Source organism: Silurus meridionalis, chromosome 4 (assembly GCF_014805685.1).
Source record: "Silurus meridionalis isolate SWU-2019-XX chromosome 4, ASM1480568v1, whole genome shotgun sequence".
Taxonomy (NCBI): domain Eukaryota; kingdom Metazoa; phylum Chordata; class Actinopteri; order Siluriformes; family Siluridae; genus Silurus; species Silurus meridionalis.
Window position 1 is genome coordinate 11,053,692 of NC_060887.1, and position 21,414 is coordinate 11,075,105.

General features: G+C 36.2%; 2 protein-coding genes across 3 annotated transcripts; both read left to right on the forward strand.

Annotated features, from left to right (window-relative positions):
- Window positions 1-6,763: 6,763 nt before the first annotated feature.
- On the forward strand, window positions 6,764-16,670 carry si:ch211-105c13.3 (uncharacterized protein LOC325758 homolog). Its single transcript, XM_046846935.1, has 3 exons — window positions 6,764-6,919; window positions 15,102-15,223; window positions 15,625-16,670. Exons 1-3 carry the CDS (start codon window positions 6,811-6,813, stop codon window positions 15,775-15,777), a joined length of 384 nt encoding a protein of 127 aa, XP_046702891.1. The 5' UTR covers window positions 6,764-6,810; the 3' UTR covers window positions 15,778-16,670.
- A 134-nt stretch (window positions 16,671-16,804) lies between these two features.
- Window positions 16,805-20,357, forward strand: s100t (S100 calcium binding protein T). Of its 2 annotated transcripts, none has more exons than XM_046846938.1 (3): window positions 16,805-18,732; window positions 19,468-19,641; window positions 19,744-20,357. In XM_046846938.1, the coding sequence occupies exons 2-3, from the start codon at window positions 19,480-19,482 to the stop codon at window positions 19,909-19,911; spliced, it is 330 nt and encodes a 109-aa protein (XP_046702894.1). In that variant the 5' UTR covers window positions 16,805-18,732; window positions 19,468-19,479; the 3' UTR covers window positions 19,912-20,357. The 2 variants fall into 2 exon arrangements, with proteins under 2 accessions (XP_046702894.1, XP_046702893.1); XM_046846937.1 differs by having other exon boundaries at window positions 16,805-17,958.
- The last annotated feature ends 1,057 nt before the right edge of the window (window positions 20,358-21,414 follow it).

A 21,414-nucleotide genomic window follows, 5' to 3' on the forward strand; every position in this document is an offset into this window, starting at 1 on the left:
ATTGTACTGATTTTTATTAATAGGTCATTTAAATACACTATATGGGCAAAAGTATTGGGACACCTGACTTCTCCAGCCGTATGTAGTTCTTCTCTAAACTGTTACCAAAAAAATTTAAAGCACACAGTTGTATAGATTGCCAGCTCCATGAAAATATTGTTTATATGGGTTTAAGTGAAAGATCTTGAATGACCTGCTATAGAGCTCAGACTTTAACCCTACTGAAGACCTTTGGGAGCAATTAAAACACTGACTGCACCTCAGGCCTCCTCACCCTAAATCAGTATCTGACTTTACTAACACCCTGGTGGCTAAAGCAGCGCAAATCTCCAAAAGCGCACTCCAAAATCTAGTGGAACATCTTCCCAGAAGAGTGAAGGTGAATCTTGTGGTCAGGTGTCCACAAACCTTTGTTCATACACTCTATGTATGGTAGCAAAAGTTTACATACCTCTGTCACGAAAGCATTTTTTACGATGTAAAACATAAAACCATGATAAATCATGTCAGAAATAATTTTTAAATAATAAATAAAGCACTTTTTATTAATGGGGTATGTGGATGTGCTTAAAACGAACCAATCACATTCAAACTTCTGTCTTTTATCCTTTATCTGAGTTCTGAAATCATGGTCTGGATGGTATCTCACACAGAAAATGTAGTTTTATGTTATATACAGTCATTGGGCATGAATTCTGTATATAACATAAGAATACATTTTAAGCATTACTAGAATAAAACCTCATAACTAAAACGCACCAGATACACTTCCATACTTCATTTAAGGACTGTGCAACAGACTCCTTCAATTTTCAGTACAGTTCAATTTCTTTTTCTATTTGCCTGCCTTTCTGAATTTACCACTTATTTGGAATTTTATTCCAAAAAAAAATAAATAAAAAAAGTGGAAAGGCATTCAGATTTTTTTGTAAATACCTCTATATGAAGAAGCAATTGCTAACAATGAGCTGAACAAAATTCATTAACAAATTCATTTTATTAAATAGTATTTCATGTAAACGTGAGTGAAAAGACCCACCAAGCTTGATTGCAAACATACTTCACTTTTTAGAATTATTTTCTGTTTTATCTACTAATGTTTATTCTTTTGCTAAGCTTGGAATGTTTGTATACATATACAATATGTTGAATAAGTCCAGAATTAAATTTTATTTGATAATTAAATACAAATTCTATGTTTTTGAATAAGCTTCAATAAATATCTGAACCCTTGTCATTTTTCTTGTTTTTTCTTTTTTTTTCTTTTCAATCTACTGATATGTTTTCAGTTCTGCTTTTTTTTATGGCTATAGAACAACATAAGTACCTCACTATATATTTACTATTTCAACCCTAGTTTAGAGAAGCAGTTTTCTCTCATTTCCTCTTTATTGAAGAGATTGCATTGGTACATTTCATTATATAGTACATTTTACATAGGTTACATTTTAGGTTTACAAAACTGTATTCCTCCAGAACGATGTGAAATACTGATTAAAAACCTGCACTTCAAATTATTGCTTGAAGTAAACATACTTTTAGGGGAAAGAAATATTTTAGACTTTGATTGTGGAAATTTGTGCTCATTCAGACACAAGGGTGTTAGTAACGTCAGATACTGGTGTAGGTGAGTTGAGGAGGACTGTGGTGCAGTTAATGTTTCTATTCATCTCAAAGGTGTTCAATAGGGTTGAGTTCAGAGCTCTATAGCAATATATATCTTCCACTTGAACCTATGTAAAGCATATCTTCATGGAGCTGGATGAGACATTCTCATGCTGGACCAGGTTGTGTCTACTAGTTCAAGAAAAGGGAAAATGTAATGCTTTTACAACCGAAGGCATTTTATACAATTGCTTCCAACTTTGTGGTAACAGTTTGAGGAAGAACCAAATATGGTTGGGGAAGTCTGGTTTCTTAGTAATATTTTCAATATAGTGTATTTATTAAAATCCAACAGAAAGTTCACAAATGTACATTCTAGCATAACGATAATGATGCATTTTATATGTTAAATTATACATGCAGCCAAACCTGTACAGATCAGTGCTAAAAAAGTGAGTATTCAGTAATGAGTGGAGATGTTGAGGTTGATGAGGGAAGCATTGTGATGAAGTATGTGGTGAACAGTGGGGAAGTGGTTAAGGAGTAAAACTGATCGAAAAGGTCATAAGGTCAAATCCAGGGAGTGTTGAACTGCTGCTCCTTAACCATCAACTGCTTGATTGAAATAAGACATTTGTAAGCTGCTGTAAATGTGTCGTTTGCATTTGTTGTTTTAAAAGGTAGTGTTATTAAAATATGATCAAGGCACCAAGCAATATAGGCAAATATACCAAAGTTGGAAATACATAATTGTCTACAATAATACGCTTTTTCATTTAGAATTCTACTTTGTTGGAATTTAAGGGTTTTAGTGCAAACCTGTTCCAGCATTACACATACCTGTGCACAAAGTGAGTTTCATAAACACTTACATGGTTACATGGTTGTGCCAAAGTTATTGTGGGGAAAACATAAGTCAATTCAATTCAATTCAATTCATTTTTATTTGTATAGCGCTTTTAACAATGAACATTGTCTCAAAGCAGCTTTACACAGATAATGTGGTGATTAAACATAAATATGTTCTTTGTAAGTATGTTTGTCCCTGATGAGCAACTGTGGCAAGGAAAAACTCCCCGAGATGGCATAAGGAAGAAACCTTGAGAGGAACCAGACTCAAGAGGGAACCCATCCTCATCTGGGTTGCACCAAATGTCCATTTGAAGCAGATATACAATGTTGTGGGGTACAGTGATGATGATCAGAAGCAAACTGCACTCCCGAGTCAGTGCAGCAGACCGCCAAAACCAACTACAATCCAATCCGTCCTCAAAGCACCCGTTCTACTCCGGACTTTCAAATTGCCCTGATTTCAACCTCCCTGAACAATTTTAAAATCAACTGGAGCACCAAACCAGTCAACTGGATATCTTGCCCTGCATCAGAACCAAACCTCAATAATGTTCTTGTGCTTTAAGAAAAATAAATCCTGACAGCCAGACTCCAAAATATAAAGGAGGCTTTCCCAGAAGAGTGGAGGTTGTGTTATAGAAGCAAAAGGGGCGGACTTACTTGATATTAATTTCCATGGCTTTGTAATGGGATTCAACAAACATGCAACATGATTTTTCTGGTGTCCCAAAAGTATTTGGAAATCCTAGGACAATAAAATGTTCAAAAATATTTTTGTTAAAATGTAATGAAGTGTAATGAAGCAGTCTTATTTGGCTTTTCTGACAGACACACATTCCAAATAAAGCACAGTGTTGCATGGACTACGCTGTGGTTTATTAGCCAATAGTTTATTTGATAAGTAGAAATTTTATAAAAAATAGCAGATTTTAAGAAGATATACGCTTATGGATAAAAGTGCTAATAACTATAACACTTTGGATAATAAATATTTTATACTTTTACTAAATATTGGCATGAAGATTTATTTATAAAAATATTTTTTACTGCCTGGTGAGTATAGGCACCAACTGGATTTAACTAAACAAATAGGTAAGGGCCTTCAATTGGATTATTACTGCAGTAAATAATACAATTCAGCTGGCAACAAGTCTTTTTTAACCCTAACTGATGTAATCACCAACTTATTTTTGTGTCAGAAAATATGTGGTCTTGGAAAAGATGTTATTCTGTTTCAGAAAGCCTGCATCAGGCAACAAAAAAAGCAACTAAGCTGGTTTAGATACATTTCTAGCAACATGACCTTTAAAATCCTTTTTTTTATTTTTGACACTTTCCTTTATGTAGTCTTTAATACCTGATAAGGGCTGCGGCCTGCTCAGCCTTGGGGTCAGAATTATACTTTAATAGCACAGGCTTCTTGTGAGCATGGTAGTATTTACTCTCAGTAATATGAAGACAAAACCTCTGCTAGAGATATGAATTAGTTTCATAAGGATACACAAGTTATTTTTTTACTAAGACCCTAAGAATTTAAAATGAACATTAGAATGATTTTGAAGGGGACTAAAAAGCATTTCTGTTAGTCACTCTTGATAATTGTCTACTAAATTCTGTTATTTTAAATGTGATGTAAATCTACTTGGAACTTTATAAGTGAAATAAAAAAATGTGGCATTCCTAATATGCTAATAAATTAGCATTGCTTCCACTGTTCATAAGAGACAGAAATCATTAAGAGTTCCACATGGATAAAAAGTAGGAATGCAAAGCTGAACACTTACCTCTTCTGGTAAGATTTGGTAGTGCATGAAGGTGTTAAACATTCACTGCAATAAGGGGCTTCTTGCTTTTACATTGTTTTGTTTTCCCTTTCAAATGTCTCTCCAAATGCAGCTGCAATAAACATTCTAGTCTCTCAGTTTAGGGCAGGGAAGTATGGCTTGAACCACATACCAAGCACAGATGCGATACCTAGCTCACACCACAGCAAGGCCCTTTAATTGGAACCATGGCTGAAAGCTTAACATGAGTACAGGAGGGGTCTGGTTTCATAGAGCTTGATGGATTAACTGCTAAGACACCTAATAAACCTGTGGCTTGGATATATTGAAACAGTTTCCAAATTATATTAACTCTTATTCTCCAGGATCGGAGTTGGTCTCAGGTTTAGACATGGACACCAAAGCAGAGACTAGTTTCCTGCTGTACACCTGAGCCAACAGATCAGCTAATTATTATACATTTCTTGATTTGGCTCAGGTGTATTGAGGAGACAACCTGAGAAGATATCCCAGACCAGACCTGGGCGGGCTCCAAGAGGATCCAATAATGTGATTCGTATATAATTCAAATATGTTGGTCCAAAACATAGGTTTTGTGTCTGTCCTGGGGATTATTGAGGTGGGTCTATATACAGTATTTTTCCTAGGGTCAGGTTTTGAATAAATAGCATACATTGTGTTGAAATTGATCCCGTTTGCTGTTTAAGCTATGTTGGGCCTACACTATGATACAAAGCAGAGAGCCATTACCACCCATGGACTCTTTTCTAATAACAACACACACAACTAATCCATTTTATATTTTATTCAAGAATGACAGAATTATACTTTTTAATAAACATTTAATGTTGTAAAACACTATTTTCCCCACTTCTGCTGTAGCAAATCTAAACCCACATTCTCTCACCACTGTACTTTTCTCCCTTGAATTTCAGAACAGAAATAGCAACTTATGATGATTCTGAGAAACCACAAGGCCAACTGTTATAAAGACAGTCCCATATAAGGAAAAGGAGCAAACACTGATGAGTGATTTTAGATTGAAAGATAGGTGGATAGAGTATTATATTGCTGCCAACAGAAAATTGTTGAGAATAATTGCTTATGTGGTGCATAAGTTTTACCCAAACATTTACAGACTAGAATAAGTGCATTTGTATTAGATTTAAACTCGAATTGAATCCAGAACTTTATTCAGGAGCTGCTTTTGTTAAAGCTAAATTGATGACAGATCAATTCTGAAAACTGATTATGGTATTGAGATGCAGTAGAAACTGAAGTAGCCTCTACAGAAATCCTAATACATGTTGGGTATAATCCTTATAATCATCTTATACTTATATTATTTTAGTTATATATAAATAAATATAATATATCCACCAACGCATAATATACACATTAGGATGATTTGAATGATGCACTGATGTACTAAACAGTATTCGTAATCAAAGCTAATAGGCCTATATATTCACTAGAGGGCAATATAAAATATCCTAGCCGCAACGCCATATTTTACGTGAAAAAAGGAAAGGTTGGTCTCTTAATCACTAAATGAAAAACTGCCCAATGTATTTTTTTTCCCCAAATATTCCAACAAAATGAAATTGTTGCCCCAAACACCAAACCCCAGCAGACTTTGAGGTACTCATCAGGACTTATTGACCAGCTCATGTGCTCCTTAGACAAAAAATAAAAAATAGAAATTATAAAATATATAAACAATGAGTTTCCTGTAGTCCTGGTGGTTAATCAACCAACTAGCAATCACCAATGCAGCTTTTACCAAATAGTTTCTATTATTCTGTTTTTGAAAGTGATTTCTAAAAGTGTTTTCTATTAGACACAGCTTTTTGGAAACTCTACCTATCCAAAATACAATTTTGAATGATCTTATTTATATAAAATAATATTAATAATAATAAAAACTATAATTTAACTCAAAGATGGACTGGATCTGTATTGGCTTATAAATTGCAGTGCTCATGTCTCAGGTATGTGCATTTTTTGGTATGTTTTATACATTTAGCACTTTCTCTCAACACATATATTTCAAATAAATCAAATCCACTGACTGTTTTTTTTTTTTCCATATATACAAGTTTGAACATGAGAAAAAAAAGGAGTCATGGTTGTGTCTTGTCTCTCTACACAACTGTACAGTCCTTGTGCTGCCAGGTTGAACTTCTTGGGCAACCTCTTGATGAAACACTTAAGGTGTGGTGCCATGAGAATGGTCTAAGCTTGGTTACAAAATGAATCTTTTGGTATAAACCTGACTTTACATGTTTCCACTTGCCACACACATTAGATATGGAATGTGCAGCTTAGAACAAGCACTGTACTTGTTTATGAGAGTGGAAAAAAAGGGGGATTAGGCTATTATATTCTTTTTCCCCCAATTCATCACAGATCTGCATTTTGTCTACAAGTTGCAAGCTATTTTTAAAGACTTGTTTTGGTGTAATCCAGCACTTCACACACAGACACACACATTTACACACGGATATAAACTCCCGTTCCTTTCTTCTCCTCCACCCCTGTTCTGTACGCGCACACGCCCAGTTATTTAATGAAAAAAAAAAAAAGACTTGGAAAGACTTCGGGATTCACGAAAGAGACACTTAAGGGCGTTGTACACAGGCAGAACAAGGCAAAACTACGAAAACTTCATCACTACAGTAAGTTCTGACTTATTAAAACAGAGACACACACACTTTTATATATACACTAATACTCATTTTTTTTGTATTTAGTATGGAATTTTGTCTTGGTTCAACTGTGCGCATGCGCGCGAAAAACTTTCTGCTACTTATATCTAGTCCAGTTCGCGTGTCATATAAATGGTGGCATTTATGATAAGGGCTTTCAACTGTATTAAACATTAATAGTACATGTCCAAGGCCGTGGTGTCATGTCTTGAGGTGTCCGGTTCCTCAGCTCGGAAACGAGAGAACCGGATTGTTCAGAGTAGAGGAGAAACAGAAACCCGCAGCTCTTTACTAATTCAGCGCCTTTTTTCTCCTAACCAGCCGTGTGTGTGACAACCAAACTCGCTTTCTCTTTCCTTCTTTTAAATGGTGATGTGTGTTAAAAAAAAAAAAAAAAGCTCTTAATCCCTGGACAGTTTAAACCCCAGCACCTCCAGCTCTCATGTTATAACCCACTCCAGAGCTGGAAGCTGAAGGTTCTCATTACCAGGAGGAGAAAGCTGAAAAGGGATTAAAACGCACCACTATCACCACCACCACCACAGGAAAAATCTCCATATTATATCACCAGTCTACAGGAAATGCCACTGGTCTTTGATCCACCCTATGCCACTTTCCATCTTCATTCTCTAGAGGTGTGTGGAAGGGTCCTCGATAACCCTTCAGACTCCCTACAGTCTGCTTTTCATTCCTGTAGACCCTGTAATCCCCCCCCAAACCTTTACTAGCTGAATCATGTCTAAAAGATTCCAGCTGAACCCGAGCTCCATGACCACTCGGTTGGATTGTGCGCAGATTTCCGAGAAACGGTGTCTAACCTATAGCTGTAACTCTTATAACTTTTTTTATGTCCTGATTCAAGCCATTTGTATGCTACAGGAACAACGCCAGGCAAGCATGAGTCACAGGCATGAAAAAAAAAAGCCATTGATATTCCCGTTGTTGTGAATCCGTTTTCTATATCCATATACGTTTTATAAAAAAGGCAGTATGACCGTTCTTTGACTTTTAATTCATCTATAATAAAAGATATACACTTCTCCTTTTGAGGAATGCCTAATGGCTCAAAGCTTTAAAGGGTTAAGGGTGTGCAGAAACCAAAGCCGAACTAAATAAACAGTTTGAGAAGTAGAGAGGTTGCTTTAGATCTCTAAGTCTCCAGTGCTGATCCGAAGAGGACAATATGACATGTGGCAAAGTTATAACAGATGCTAAGCACATTTGCCAAGTACTCAATGTTAGAAGTGAAATTTGAAGCAGAATAAGAATGGGCTACGGATCCACTGGAGAGAGATGAAAAAAAAGCATACTTTTAAGTTATTTAAGTTAAGTTTAATATTATTATCCTAATATAAATTGGCTTGTGTTGTTTGTAAAGCATCTGAAATCCTAACACACTTAAAGCATCTTAAAGGGTTTTTATTTTTTGTATTTCTTTTTTTTTTTAAGAAGAGAATTGCTCAGTTGCAATGCTCTACAAAAGAGTTGAAAAAGGGTAATCGGTTCAAAATAAATGTTCATAGATCATTCTTTCAAATTAGATCCTTATAAGGTGTCTTGTGTATTTACATATAACATGCAGACTTCCAACAGCATAGAATTGTAAATAAAATAAAAAATCAACCACTAGAATCAGTACTCCTGCCCACATACACTGAACAGCCACTATAATGTGACTGTTAATGTGAGTAACATGGATTATCTTATTACAATGGCACTTGGATCTATAAGGCAACAAGTGAACCATCATTTCTCAAAGTTGACATATTGAAAGCAAGAAAAATGGGTGAGAATCTGAGCAAGTTTTACAACAACCAAACTGATCTCTCCAAAGCAGTAGGTCTTTTGGGGGTTTTCCCATTATGCAATGGTTAATACCTAAAAAAAAGTAATCCAAGGAAGGACATCCATTTACCTGCTGACAGAGTTATGTGTGTGTTATGTGTTATATGTAGAGAGCGAAGGCGAGCCTATCTGGCTCAAATCCTACAGAAAAGCTGCTGTAGGACAAATTGCTGAAGAACGCGTTCGGGAATGGGGTCCGGGGTGTTGAATGGGTCTTTATACTTTCCGTCCATCTGTACTTAATGTATGGCACCATTTAATATGTGATTTCAATTGGCAATTTAGTGTTGGCTCACAAAAGCAATTAAATCAATCCTTATTCAGAGAAAATATTATTTAAAATCAGTAATTACAATGGTGATATACTGGGATTCTTACTTTCCATTCTTGAATGAAAGTCACCAACGTATTAGTTATTAACCATCGTTTAAGAAACAGACTGACCATTGAAATAAAGATTTGAAAAAATAGAGGTTAGGGTAAACGCATTCTGACAAATAAATCACTTTGTCTGACATGTCTACCACAGGCAGTTTGTGCACCCTGGGAAAGTATTCAGCATGCCAGAGAGGTTTTTCTGAAACTTTTTGCAAACCTGTTTCAATCCTTTTAAGCCCAGCCCATTCGCCCCACAGGTGTTTGTTCAGGTTAAACTAAGCTGCACTGCAAATCAGCCAAGCCCCATGAGGCATAAAGCTGGGGAACTGGTCTTGCTGATTTCTTAACAATGCCACTCATTCAAAAAGTGCAACATAATGCAGCAATGGATTCAGTGATAGCGGAGAATCACAAAATATACTATAAAGTGCTGAAAATCCAGTGGCTTACAGGATCCTTTAACAAGGCATTATAAAACCGAGCAAACAGGTTTTATTAACAAAGTCTGGTTTATTTGCAATGTTGTAATTTGCTCATATCTAGCCAAAACATTTTTTTTTTACTTGTGGTAACCTTCCACATATATAACCTTTAACCCTTTTGAGCAGAAACCACTTGAACTTGCGTTTAACTTCCATTCATGCCCACTCAACAGATTTGCGAACTTGTCCCCAGAGTCAGTTTGGGAAAAAAATTCATGGCATTTTACAAAATTATAGTATTATATAAAGGGAAATTAAATGTTCGACCAAGCAGTTAAAATTAGAATAGACATGTCAGCTGTGTTATTACAACTGGGAGTTTGTACAACAGTGTTCAGAGGCTACATGAAGGAAATGGGTGGGCATACAAGTTGATTAAAAAAAATTGTATTACATTTCGAATAAAAAATGCAAAAGTTTTAATGACTATTTAGATTTTTTCCCCACTATTTTTAGTATTTAAACTTTTGAAAATAAGATGTTCAGCCTTATTTATTCATCTAATATTTGGTCATTCATCCATTCACTTTTACAGTCTCACAATTCAATTTGATTCAGTTTTATTTGTATAACACTTAGCAATGAACATTGTCACAGAGCAGCTTTCAGAAATAAATAGGTTGAGAATTTTAACGTTTAAATTCATATTTGATGAACCTATGTTTATCTGGGTGAATGTATATCATTCAATGAATTTATGTTTTTGCAGGGAGATCTTGATTTTTGTATGGAGAAGATCGATTTTCGTATTAAAACGTGTGAAAGTCTGAATAGGAACTATTTCTTCGAAAATAAATGCAACAAGCTCAAGCGGGAAAATATCAACATTATCGTGTTTCTTCACAAAAACCCATTAAGGGAAATGCTATAAAGTTAAAAAGGAAAACATAATGTGACAGTCTGAATATGGTTGGTGTCACACAGATATTAAAAAAAAGTGTTTAAATGAATGATTAATATTTTTTTAATAAGTAGCAAAGGTGAAGTGACTCAAAAATGACTTGAAAAGTACAGATATTGGTATTGGTATTGATAAAACTGCTCTTAATAGTTGGTATAAACAAAAGAAAGGTGGTATTGCCCATCTCTAATGGGAACTGAAATGGTAGCTATTGGGAGTAGGAGGAAGGAAAAAACAGGGTAATATAGACATAACACAAAGAACCACTAGGCGGCAGTCATGATACTTTAAACCATTTTCCAACCCACCAGATATACATTCTTTTGAAATTCCATTAATCTTTATCATATTTTTAAGAGATTTACATCCCTAATATACATCCCGGAGATAAATATACAGCTTGAAACATCTATTAAAGAATTACTAATCATTTTTACTCCAATACTACTTGGCTTTTACCCTCCTCTTCTGTTCCCTAATTCAGCGATTGTAACAGGTATATGGACAAGTGGGAATCAGGTGGCATAATTTACAAAAGAATTACATTATTTTAATCTTAAATCAAAATAATCCACAGTATATATTTATAAAAATAGATATATGTTAATTTGTGCATTTAAAATGGACAAATTCTCAGTTTCTGTCAACAGGTCTGGATTTAAATTCATGGTTGTTTTTCAGTAGTTAAATAATAAAATAACTTTTTCTTGTGGCCTCTCTCAGTAGGGGTCGCCAGAGCGGATCGTCCATCTCCATACCCCCCTGTCCTCTACATCTGCCTCTTACAAATTAAACCTGCATGCCTTCCATCATCATATCCATATACCTTCTTCATGGCCTTCCTCTGTTCCTCGTTACTGGCATCCTCAGCATTCTTCTACTGATATACCCCATGTCCCTCGTCTGCACATGTCCAAACCATCTCAATCGCATCTCTCCAGAACGTCTTACATGCGCGGTCCCTCTAATTAACTCGATTCTAATAATGTCCATCCTCATCACTCCCGATGAAAACCGCAGTATCTTCAACTCTGCCACCTCCAGCTCCACCTCCTGTCTTTTACTCAATGCCAATATACTTTTAGATACATGGTTTATTAATACAACAGAATTCAGGGCCTTTCGTATGTTTAGAAGTTCAGATCAGGGCGATTAGATTCAGCATGTTTAGAGCGCTTGGGTTACACAAGCCCTCACACTGTATACTTTATGTGTCAGACTGTATGTCTAAATTGTGACTGAATTTCAAAAGCGTTCATTAGACGAGAATAGTGTGTGTCTCCCACACTAATGACTAATCACACATGGAAGTAATCAATCATTCTGAATAAGCAAACCGCCATTGTCTGCACTCATCCCTGCTTTTGTAGCCTCAGTAATTATTTAGAACTAAATGACACTTTGTAAGTGACACATTTGCTTGCATGGCACGCATTCACGTCATAGAACCATGACACCACAGTAAACACATCGTGGTTTTTTTTTCTGTGCATCTTTAAATAATGCGCTCCAGGCTTGCTGATAAGATCGGTGCCCAAGATGAATCTAGTGTCTCTGGTTGCCTTCTTCCTTCTCTTCACTCTTCTTTGTGTCCACTAATTCTAATTAGGTTAATAGAGGTGCAGCAGTAATTGGCAGGCACCGCTGTGTCGTGTTAACGTTAATCGTTCAGTGTTCAGTGATCATGTGGGGACATCTGTTAGGTGGAATTTTACCTCAAAGTCACACACACACACACGTGTTATCGAGCTAGGTCTGCATGTGTATGTGCACGTCCCCTTCGAAAGTATTGGAATGATCAACGTCGAGGCGCTTGGGTTTTTGCGGTACAGTTTGAGATCAAATACAAAATGGCAGGAAGTGAAAGCTGAAATCTTGATCTGTCGTCTCATATTCATCGTTTGATCTCGACTACAAATGTCTTCAGTGTGTAGCACAACGAGAAGAACTGGCCCTGTTGTTCCAATACTTTTTGTGGAGACCGTACATACACGCATTATTGAGTAGAACTAGAAGTTTATGGCTTTCTAGGCATTGTGATTTGTATAATATTTTTCATTTTGCATATAAAGTGCAAATTAATAAAATGCATTCCACACTATACTATAAAGTGCATATATTTTATAATAAAATGGTGTGTATGTGTGAGTTTGACCACAATGCAGTCATTTGTGCATCTGCTTGGTCTAGCGAATAAAATACAATGCTATAAAGATATGAAGTGAGGTGTCTGTTGTTTCCATGTTTTTTATTGTGTGTGCGAGTGTGTGTGTCTGTCTTTCTGGGTCTCTAGGTCTCTGTGTTTCTGTTCGAGGTAAGAAGTGAGTGTGGTTTGCTTTTCCAAGGATGAGCGCCAAAGTAGACTAAGTGTGTGTGTGTGTGTTTTGTCAAAAGTAGACAGTAACATAGACAGGCAACGGGCGATTCCTCAAGTAACATGAGCTCGTAGCATGCTGGTGGCCCAAGAGGATTGAGTGTCTGTTCAAGATCACAAGTTCTTTTGTGTCTCAGTACGGACTTGCTGAGCTTTCCCCAACCTCCGTCAGGCTTCTTAACTATTCTAGCATCACTGAACTCCTCTGGTCTCTCATTTTTCACATGCAAGCCTCCCTGAAGCCATGACGCTCCGAACCTAGTTACGTGTGTCACTGTGGATTTTGTGACTCCCCTGGGGTGTTGAGAATCAACTGAATGCCTTGACTTTCATTTGTATAGCACCTCAGAGTCGGCGCTGATTCTGAATGACAAGGAACCCTGGTCCTTCCTAGAATCCTATTACATAACACAATCAACAGGGTTGCTGACAATCACCTGAATAACCTACTTTGAAATGTCATGATGTGTATGGGTCACTGGAAAAGTGTTTGGCATTGCCCACTAAGACACTGAGAGAGGCAAGGTAGAAATGGAGAGAGTGTAAGTTGACCCCCTGGTATCAGCAGAGGAGACTTTCTAGAGTAAAACGCATCTAAGTAATCCCCTTGAGGAGGACAAGCTTCTTATGGCATGGCATGTCATGATAGGGGTAGTGTATCACACTAAACAGTGGGCCATACTTTAACTCAAAACCAACTCAGCTCACATATCGACCATGAAGACAAGGGAAAGACTCGCATCTGTCTTCAGTGACAGAAACCATTCCAAATAGTGCTTATAGGGTACATACTGGGCAAAAAAGCTATGCACCGGTAGTGTGCTGCCTTTTGTGTATACCAAATATTTTTCATTTGTTTGAGCTAGCAGATCTGCCAAGGTTTGCCAGATACTAGGAAAGGCATAGTGTTTATTTTATAATCCAATAGATCAAAATCCGATTCCTGACATGCATTGGCCATTCATAGACTCCGAAAGTGAACAAGTGTAGAAACCAAGGCATCATAGGGCCACAAACAGTCTACTTTCTACTAACTTGTTTCTGAATTTTGTGCTACAATAGGCAGAATCAGTGGTAGATATGGAAAGGTACACAGTAGATGACTAATCGTGGGCCAGTGCATCCGGTTCTAGGCTGTCTAGCTTTGTTATGGAAAACCCCAATCATTAAACCATTGTCTAGTTCGTGCTGGCAAGTCATTCTCTTTAACAATGTATATGGATCGGCCTGCCTGAGGCCAAGCTAAAGAATGCAACCAATGTGATGGCTTTTCCTGCTTGAACAGTGGAGAAATACTTAGCTCGCTCTCAGCACATAGAGCAACCATTTTAAAATGTAATATTACATTTTCCTACGAATTGAAACACTGCTTTCTTTTTATTGCCACAAATTATGAAGCACTCTTTATTTAATATGGTGGTGGTCTGTCTTGATGTACTTTTTTTTTTTTATATTCCATAAGCAATTGTTAAAGTACACTATTTTTTTTTTAAACTGGTCAATATACTTATGAACTCAAAGAGACATCACATGATATCGTTATGAAACAGACTTTTTTGGCCATACCTTCCTATTACTATAAGCTACTCAGAGCCTCTGCAAATATTCACTCAGATGTTCATCGTGCTGGCATTTATGGATGTGGTGAGGGAAGACATGCAGGTAGTTGGGTTGAAAGAGACAGATGTAGAGGACAGGGGGGTGTGGAGACGGATGATCCGCTGTGGCAACCCCTAATGGGAGAAGCTGAAAGAAGAAGAAAAAGACGAAGAAGAAGAAGAGTGCTGGCGTTTAGATTTTATTAGATTAGATTAGATTGAACTTCATTGTCATTGTGCAAGGCACATGTACAGAGCCAATAAAATGCAGTTAGCATCTAATCAGAGGTGCCTAAGTGGTCTATTTGCAGTATATAGCAGTCTAATGAATAGAGTTTAAGGTCCATATATACAGGGGTGTGGGTGAGTTTATAGCATTTATCTCCAAACTAAAAACTGCAAAATTAAATAAAACATTCTAAAAAAAAAACATATTTATCTAAAAAAAACAACAACTTTTCTTTCCCAATACTTATGCTTCCTTCTGGTCAATCACCGGTCTTGGTCAGTTTATGTATTATTTTCTGTTCTCCTGTTCTTTTCCCTAATCCTTTTTTTATTTTTTTTGCATTAGAAATGGAGTCAGCTATCAAGACCGTTGTTACACAGTTCTTGGGTTCAGCTGGAAAAGACAGTTGCCTCAATAAGGGCAATTTCCAAAAGCTGGTCCAGCGTCAACTGGGGAACATCATGTCTGTAAGATGATTTCTTGTGTTCACACATGGAAAAATTTTAATATAATGTTTACAATGTGGATACGGTGCTTGTTCATCTTGTTCATACAAAATTGGATGTTCACATACTTTTAGATCGTTACAAACTACATATACACTTCACAGAATTTACAAAATACAGAAGAAAGCTATGGTATATATTATTTGTGGGTGGGGGTGAGAGGAGTTTTTTATGCTATGGTATTAGCCACTCACCATTAATTAATTCATGATACACTTTTTATTAATAATACCCTTGAAACTTTTGTAGATGAATACTTTGACAACTCATTTTTGACGTAATATCTCCACTACTGGTTCTCCTGAAGTTTCTTTCTCATCTCCTAACTCTTATTTAAATTTTATTTTCTCTGTTTGACAAAGGACACAGACAGCTCATCAGCAGTAAAGGATATGATGCGAGGTTTGGACGAGAACCAGGATGGGAAGGTCAGCTTCCAGGAGTACATGACCCTCATTGGCTACTTGGCTAACTCTCTGAGTGAAAGTAAAGCTAAACCTCAAACCACCAACTAAGACCTCTACAGCTGACCAACTTCATCTTTGTGTACTCCAGTATTGCTAGTAACTCACTTTGTGTATGTTTTTCTTTTTTTTGCTTCTTTTTTTTTTTTACACAGCTGCCTAATTCAGAACTGACATGTCTACAATCATTACTAACACACCGTGCCATGGAGATTAAATGGTAATAGATCCAGTGTTAATTTACTACATACTATATGCCAAAATGATGTACACTGCCCTCAACCATCACTCACAGTCCTACAGTATCTGGACTGAGCACTGATGCTTCAATAACCTTAATTATTGTTTTGTACTTTGGAGATATTGCATGAAAATAAAAAAAAAGGTAATTGATCAAAGTTGTTTTTGTGGAAATGTGGAAAAAGGGGAAAATGATATATATAATAAATCATATTATCCATGCAAAATGATTAATTGCACGAAAAATCACCGCTTTTCTGGGAACAAATTATGTGACCAACGCTACATGACCTTTATACAGTTATTCAGCTTGAACGTCTGGCATTAGTTTATTCATAGTTTCTTTTTTACAAGCTTAATTTGCTTCTACTTTGCAGCTACATTTTTATTTTAAGCGTAACATATTTACAATAGAAAGCTTTATATAGACTACATAACTGCATATAAACTTTGACCCTACAGAAAATGTTGACATCATAATTATTCATTTAGTCGCAACAATAAAAAAAAAAACCCCATTAAGACAACTTTTGCCATGCATAAATGTAGTAACTGTGTTGTTTTTTTTTTTTTTTCATTTGTTCATTAGCATCTGGAGACTTTATTTTGGCATGTGCCAACACACACATTCACAAACACACTTATTGTATTCTTGCTACCTGATACCTCCAGCCATCACAATAAACAACTTAAATTAAACACCACCTCATCTGTGCTGCTTTGTGTGTCTTTGGGTTTGGTTCAATATTTTGATATAGTGTTTTTAACATTACTCTCAATCCTTCAGTATCTGGACAGAGCACTAATGCTTCAATATGATGCCTTAATTATTATTTTGCACATTGTAGATATTGCATGTACATTTTAAAGTCATAAATCTTCTATTTTTAGCTTGGGCTTATTTTTCACTTTGGTGGGACTCAAATTACGTTTCATAGAACAGGAGTTGTGATCTTGCAGGAATTTTTTGACTGATCCTCGTGGGGGGAAAAGTAGGTGATGTCCACTGTTCAGCCAAGAAGTCACTGTTTGGATTTAACTGAGCAAATAAGTAAGAGCATCAGTGGGATAATTGCTGCGGTGATTAATATGTTTCAGCTGTAACTGGTTACTTAACCCTAACTGATTCAGTGAGTAGCTTGTCAGAAGACGTATCCTGTGGGTGTGGAAAAGGTGTTACTCTGTTTTAGAAGGGCCAAAATATTGTATAAGAATAAGTATGAGATTGCTGAAACTACTAAAATTGGGTTAAGAACTGTTTAATGCATTATTGCAACCTGGACATTAGTGAACCATCATCTTTGAGGAAGAAATATGGTCAGACATAAATAATGAATAATCGTGATTAGATATCACTTCAAAAGTGAAACTGTTAAAGCAACAACAACAAAAATAACAAGATCAACAGTAGAACTCATGGCTGTGTTTAATAATGAATTAAAAATACTTTTACATGCACAATATAAAGAGAACTCTGGGGACATCAATGTAGCCCTAAGAAAATGGCTGATCAGTGAGACTGATAAATAAAAAAAGGCTTCAATTTGCTGGTTAGCATAAAGATTGGACTCAATGGCAAAGATCTTTTGGTGTGATGGGTCCAGATTTACCCTGTTTTAGAGTGATGGACAGAAACCATGATACACTTATCAGTCTTGGTACCTACAAGCCTGTTGAGGCAGTGCTATGATCTGGGTTGCCTTAGTTGTTCAGGTCCAGCTTTTTTGCAAAGTTAAGTAGCTCAGCAAATGAGGTCAGCTGACTACCTGAATATACCGAATAAGCAATTTTCTTTTCCTCCTATTATGCTTCAATTGTAAAAGAGTGGTTCAGGGAGCACAAGACATTATTTTCACACATGGATTGGTCTCCATAGACTCCAGACCATATCCCCATCGAGAATGTTTTGGATGTGCTGGAAAAGACCCTCGCATCATCAATACAAGATCTTGGTGAAAACTGAATGCAGTTCTGGACAGAAGCAATGCAAGGGTAAATACGTTTATTTAAAGGATGCCTTGGTGAATTCAAGTCATAATCAAAGCAAATGGTGGTCCAATGAAATATTACAGAATATAAGGGTTTTTTTGGCCACAGCTCAGAGAATAATACAATTCTGCCCTTAGGCTAGTTAAAATTTATCACATATATCTGAGCTTTGTTTACTTGATAATTTTTTTTATTTGATATCTAGATTGATTGTTTTACAGTTTTCTACTTGGTTCATTAGAAATGCAGAAATGAAACAGAATTATTACCCATCAATCCAAACTGTCCTTTCCGTTTTTATGGCCTGGTTTTAATAAAGATGCCTGTGATTAAGACATCGATTACAGCTCTTAATCATTTAGATCAGCATGTTGCACTATCACATTCTAAAAATTTAATGTGACAAGCACTGGAATGTATAACTACACCTTCGTGACGTGTTTCGCTTTCCATATAAGGAAACGATCTATTTACGGCCGTAGTAGTGATGGAAAATAAAGACGAGCCTGTGATCTGAGCCTCATGTTTTAATGATGTGTTTTTGGTCTTTAGAGGCCAAGAACATGGGATGAATGAATGAGTGTAAACAGAGAGGGAGGAGAGAATAGTGACAGGTGGGCAGAGGTATTGAAGAGATGGGGAGAAGGAGACAGAGAAGGAGGGGAGGGCGTGAATGAGAGGAGGGCACGAGAGGTATATAAGGCACAGTCTACATCTATTTCCCTTACAAAGCCGCTAGATTCCTTTTTTCTACAAAGAAACTCTTTCGACACACAGGTAAATGGATGAATGGATGGATGGATAGATGTATGGATGGATAGATGGTTAAATGGATGACAGAGACTGAGAAATGTGGCACTGATAATGTTATATGCATATATATATATTTGATGTATGTGTACATAACTCCATACAATAGTTATGTACTTTATGTAGTTATATATTTAAGTGATTGAGTTTGGTGGGATGTAATATAAATGGATTTAAATACTGAAAGACATGTGATTAGCATTAGATCAGGTTTTCTGCTTTCTTATAGTCTAAATAATTTTAGATTTAATACATTTTATAATGATTTGCTATTTGAAATACTTTTTAATTATTAAATAGCACAATTTCAATGCAAATGTGACTAATATACTTGCCCTGGGTGTAATTGTTATTCTTGTGTGTGTGTGTGTGTGTGTGTGTGGGTGAGCCTTCTTATCTGACCCCAGTGCAGTGAAGTTTAAACTGAGCTCACCTTACACTCAACCGTGTAGTTTCCTCTTCTGCTCTCTAGGTTCAAAGTGTGTTTCTCAGTTTAAGATTTCACTCTTATCAGCAGACTCACATTTCCCTCATCTAGTTAAAGCCCTCTTCTGGCACCATCGTTCCCTTTTGCTACTGTTTAGCACAAATTGGACCCTTTTTGACACCTTCATAGAGTCAAGAAACTGAATTTTATGAGACTTTAACTCTTTCAGTTTCCTTGAATGTCACCTAAATCTATATGTATATTTTTTTTAATAGTCTTGACCCAGAATGTCTAACCTGAACTCGGAGAACGCCACCACCCTGGAGAGCGCCATGCAGCTGATGATCCAGACCTTTCACAAGTACTCTGGTAATGAAGGGGACAAATACACACTTAGTAAGAGTGAGCTCAAAGATTTGCTTACCCAAGAGCTAGGAAACTATCTGGGGGTAAGACGATTTTATGTATAATGTGTAGGCTTTGTTTTAAAAAAAAATTACTATACAAAAAAACTTTAAATTTAATTAAGTAAAGCTCTCACATATTTACAGAATGCACAGGACAAGGATGCTGTAGAGAAGGTGATGGGTGACCTGGACTCGAACAATGATGGCGAGGTGGACTTTACAGAGTTTGTCATCCTGGTCGGTGCGCTCACCGTGGCCTGCAATGACTTCTTTCAGGAGTTCAATACAGAGAAAGGTGCTAAAAAGGAGTAGGTGCTGTCTCATCTCTCTCTGAACTAAAACTAACAAATGACCACTGAATGAAAGAAGAGAGAGAAGAGCTGGCAGTTAATGGTATATGTAGACCCGTATATATATATATACACACACACACACACACACACACACACATATATATATATATATATATATATATATATATATATATATATATATATATATATATGCTCTCTAACACTACAAATATATAATTCTACACATATTCGTCCACAAAACACATCTGTTGGTGAGCTTGGGTCATACGGAAGTAAATTAGAAGGAGTAAAAAACGATTTTAAAGGTGGTCATTGTTGAAAATTTGTATATTGGACTTCTTCCTTTCATTTTTATTAAAAAAAACTTTTTTGTGTCTGTTCAATACCAAGCCATGTCATCTTTATTAGCATTATAATAAAGATCACATTTTAAATTCACTGTGATTAGTGTCCTGTGTGAAATGCTTAGGGGTGACAAGTTTTTGTTTGTAACTGGGAGAAGATACAGCTGTTATATCTCTAATATTCCTTCACAGACTAAGAATAACAGGCTCCACAGCTTACAAACACGTAGAGGAAATAGTACACTTTATGAACAAAATATTGGGACACTTTTTCCCAATCCCAATCAATTGTCTTTCTTTTCACACAATTGTATAGGATGTCTTAAGATATATATATTTCTCCGTCACTCAAACTAGGAGACACAAACCTGTTCCAGCATGACAATGCTCCTGATATAGTTTACATGGGTTGTCATAGAAGATCATGAGTGGCCTGCTATAGAGCTCTGACCTCAACCCTATTGAACATAAGTATCTGACTTTTGTATACGCCTGGTAGTTGAATAAGCACAAATCTCTACAATCACACTACAGAATCTTGCAAAACATCTTCCAAGAAGAGTGAAGGTTCCATATAGGTATCCATATAGTGTATGTGCAAATACAATAGTGCTAATAGATTTAATCCCAGAGGGGGAACAACTTTTATTACTAAACTTGAATAGAAGGTTAGCTCTATTTTTTAGTACAGTTGAATTACAGTAATTTTATGATTTTTTTAAAGAGTTTAAGTGGTTTGGGCCATTAAGGGAGTAGGGATAATTTAAATGATTGGGTAGAAGGGTAGTTAGGGTTAGTGTTAAGTTTCTTGTTTATACTTGTTATGTGAAATTCCACTTATTTCTCTTTGCTTTGTCTACTAGGTTTATATAAGAAGCATTTAGATAGAAATATGAAAGAAAAAAAAAACATTATGGACTAGCTAAAATCTATTGTTGGCTAAATATTAGTCTGTGACATGTTAACTCTAAATTAATATGGATCAACCCACACTGCAGTTCCAATACTGAACCTCAACGCACATTTCCATTTACTAGTGCAGCTTTTTCTAATGCAGGAACTAAAAGGTTTTAGGGAAACAAAGTCTGTGCTCACTACATTCCAAGAAGCAGCTTATAAACTTTTGAAGTAGGACACACGTATTCATAAATCATAAT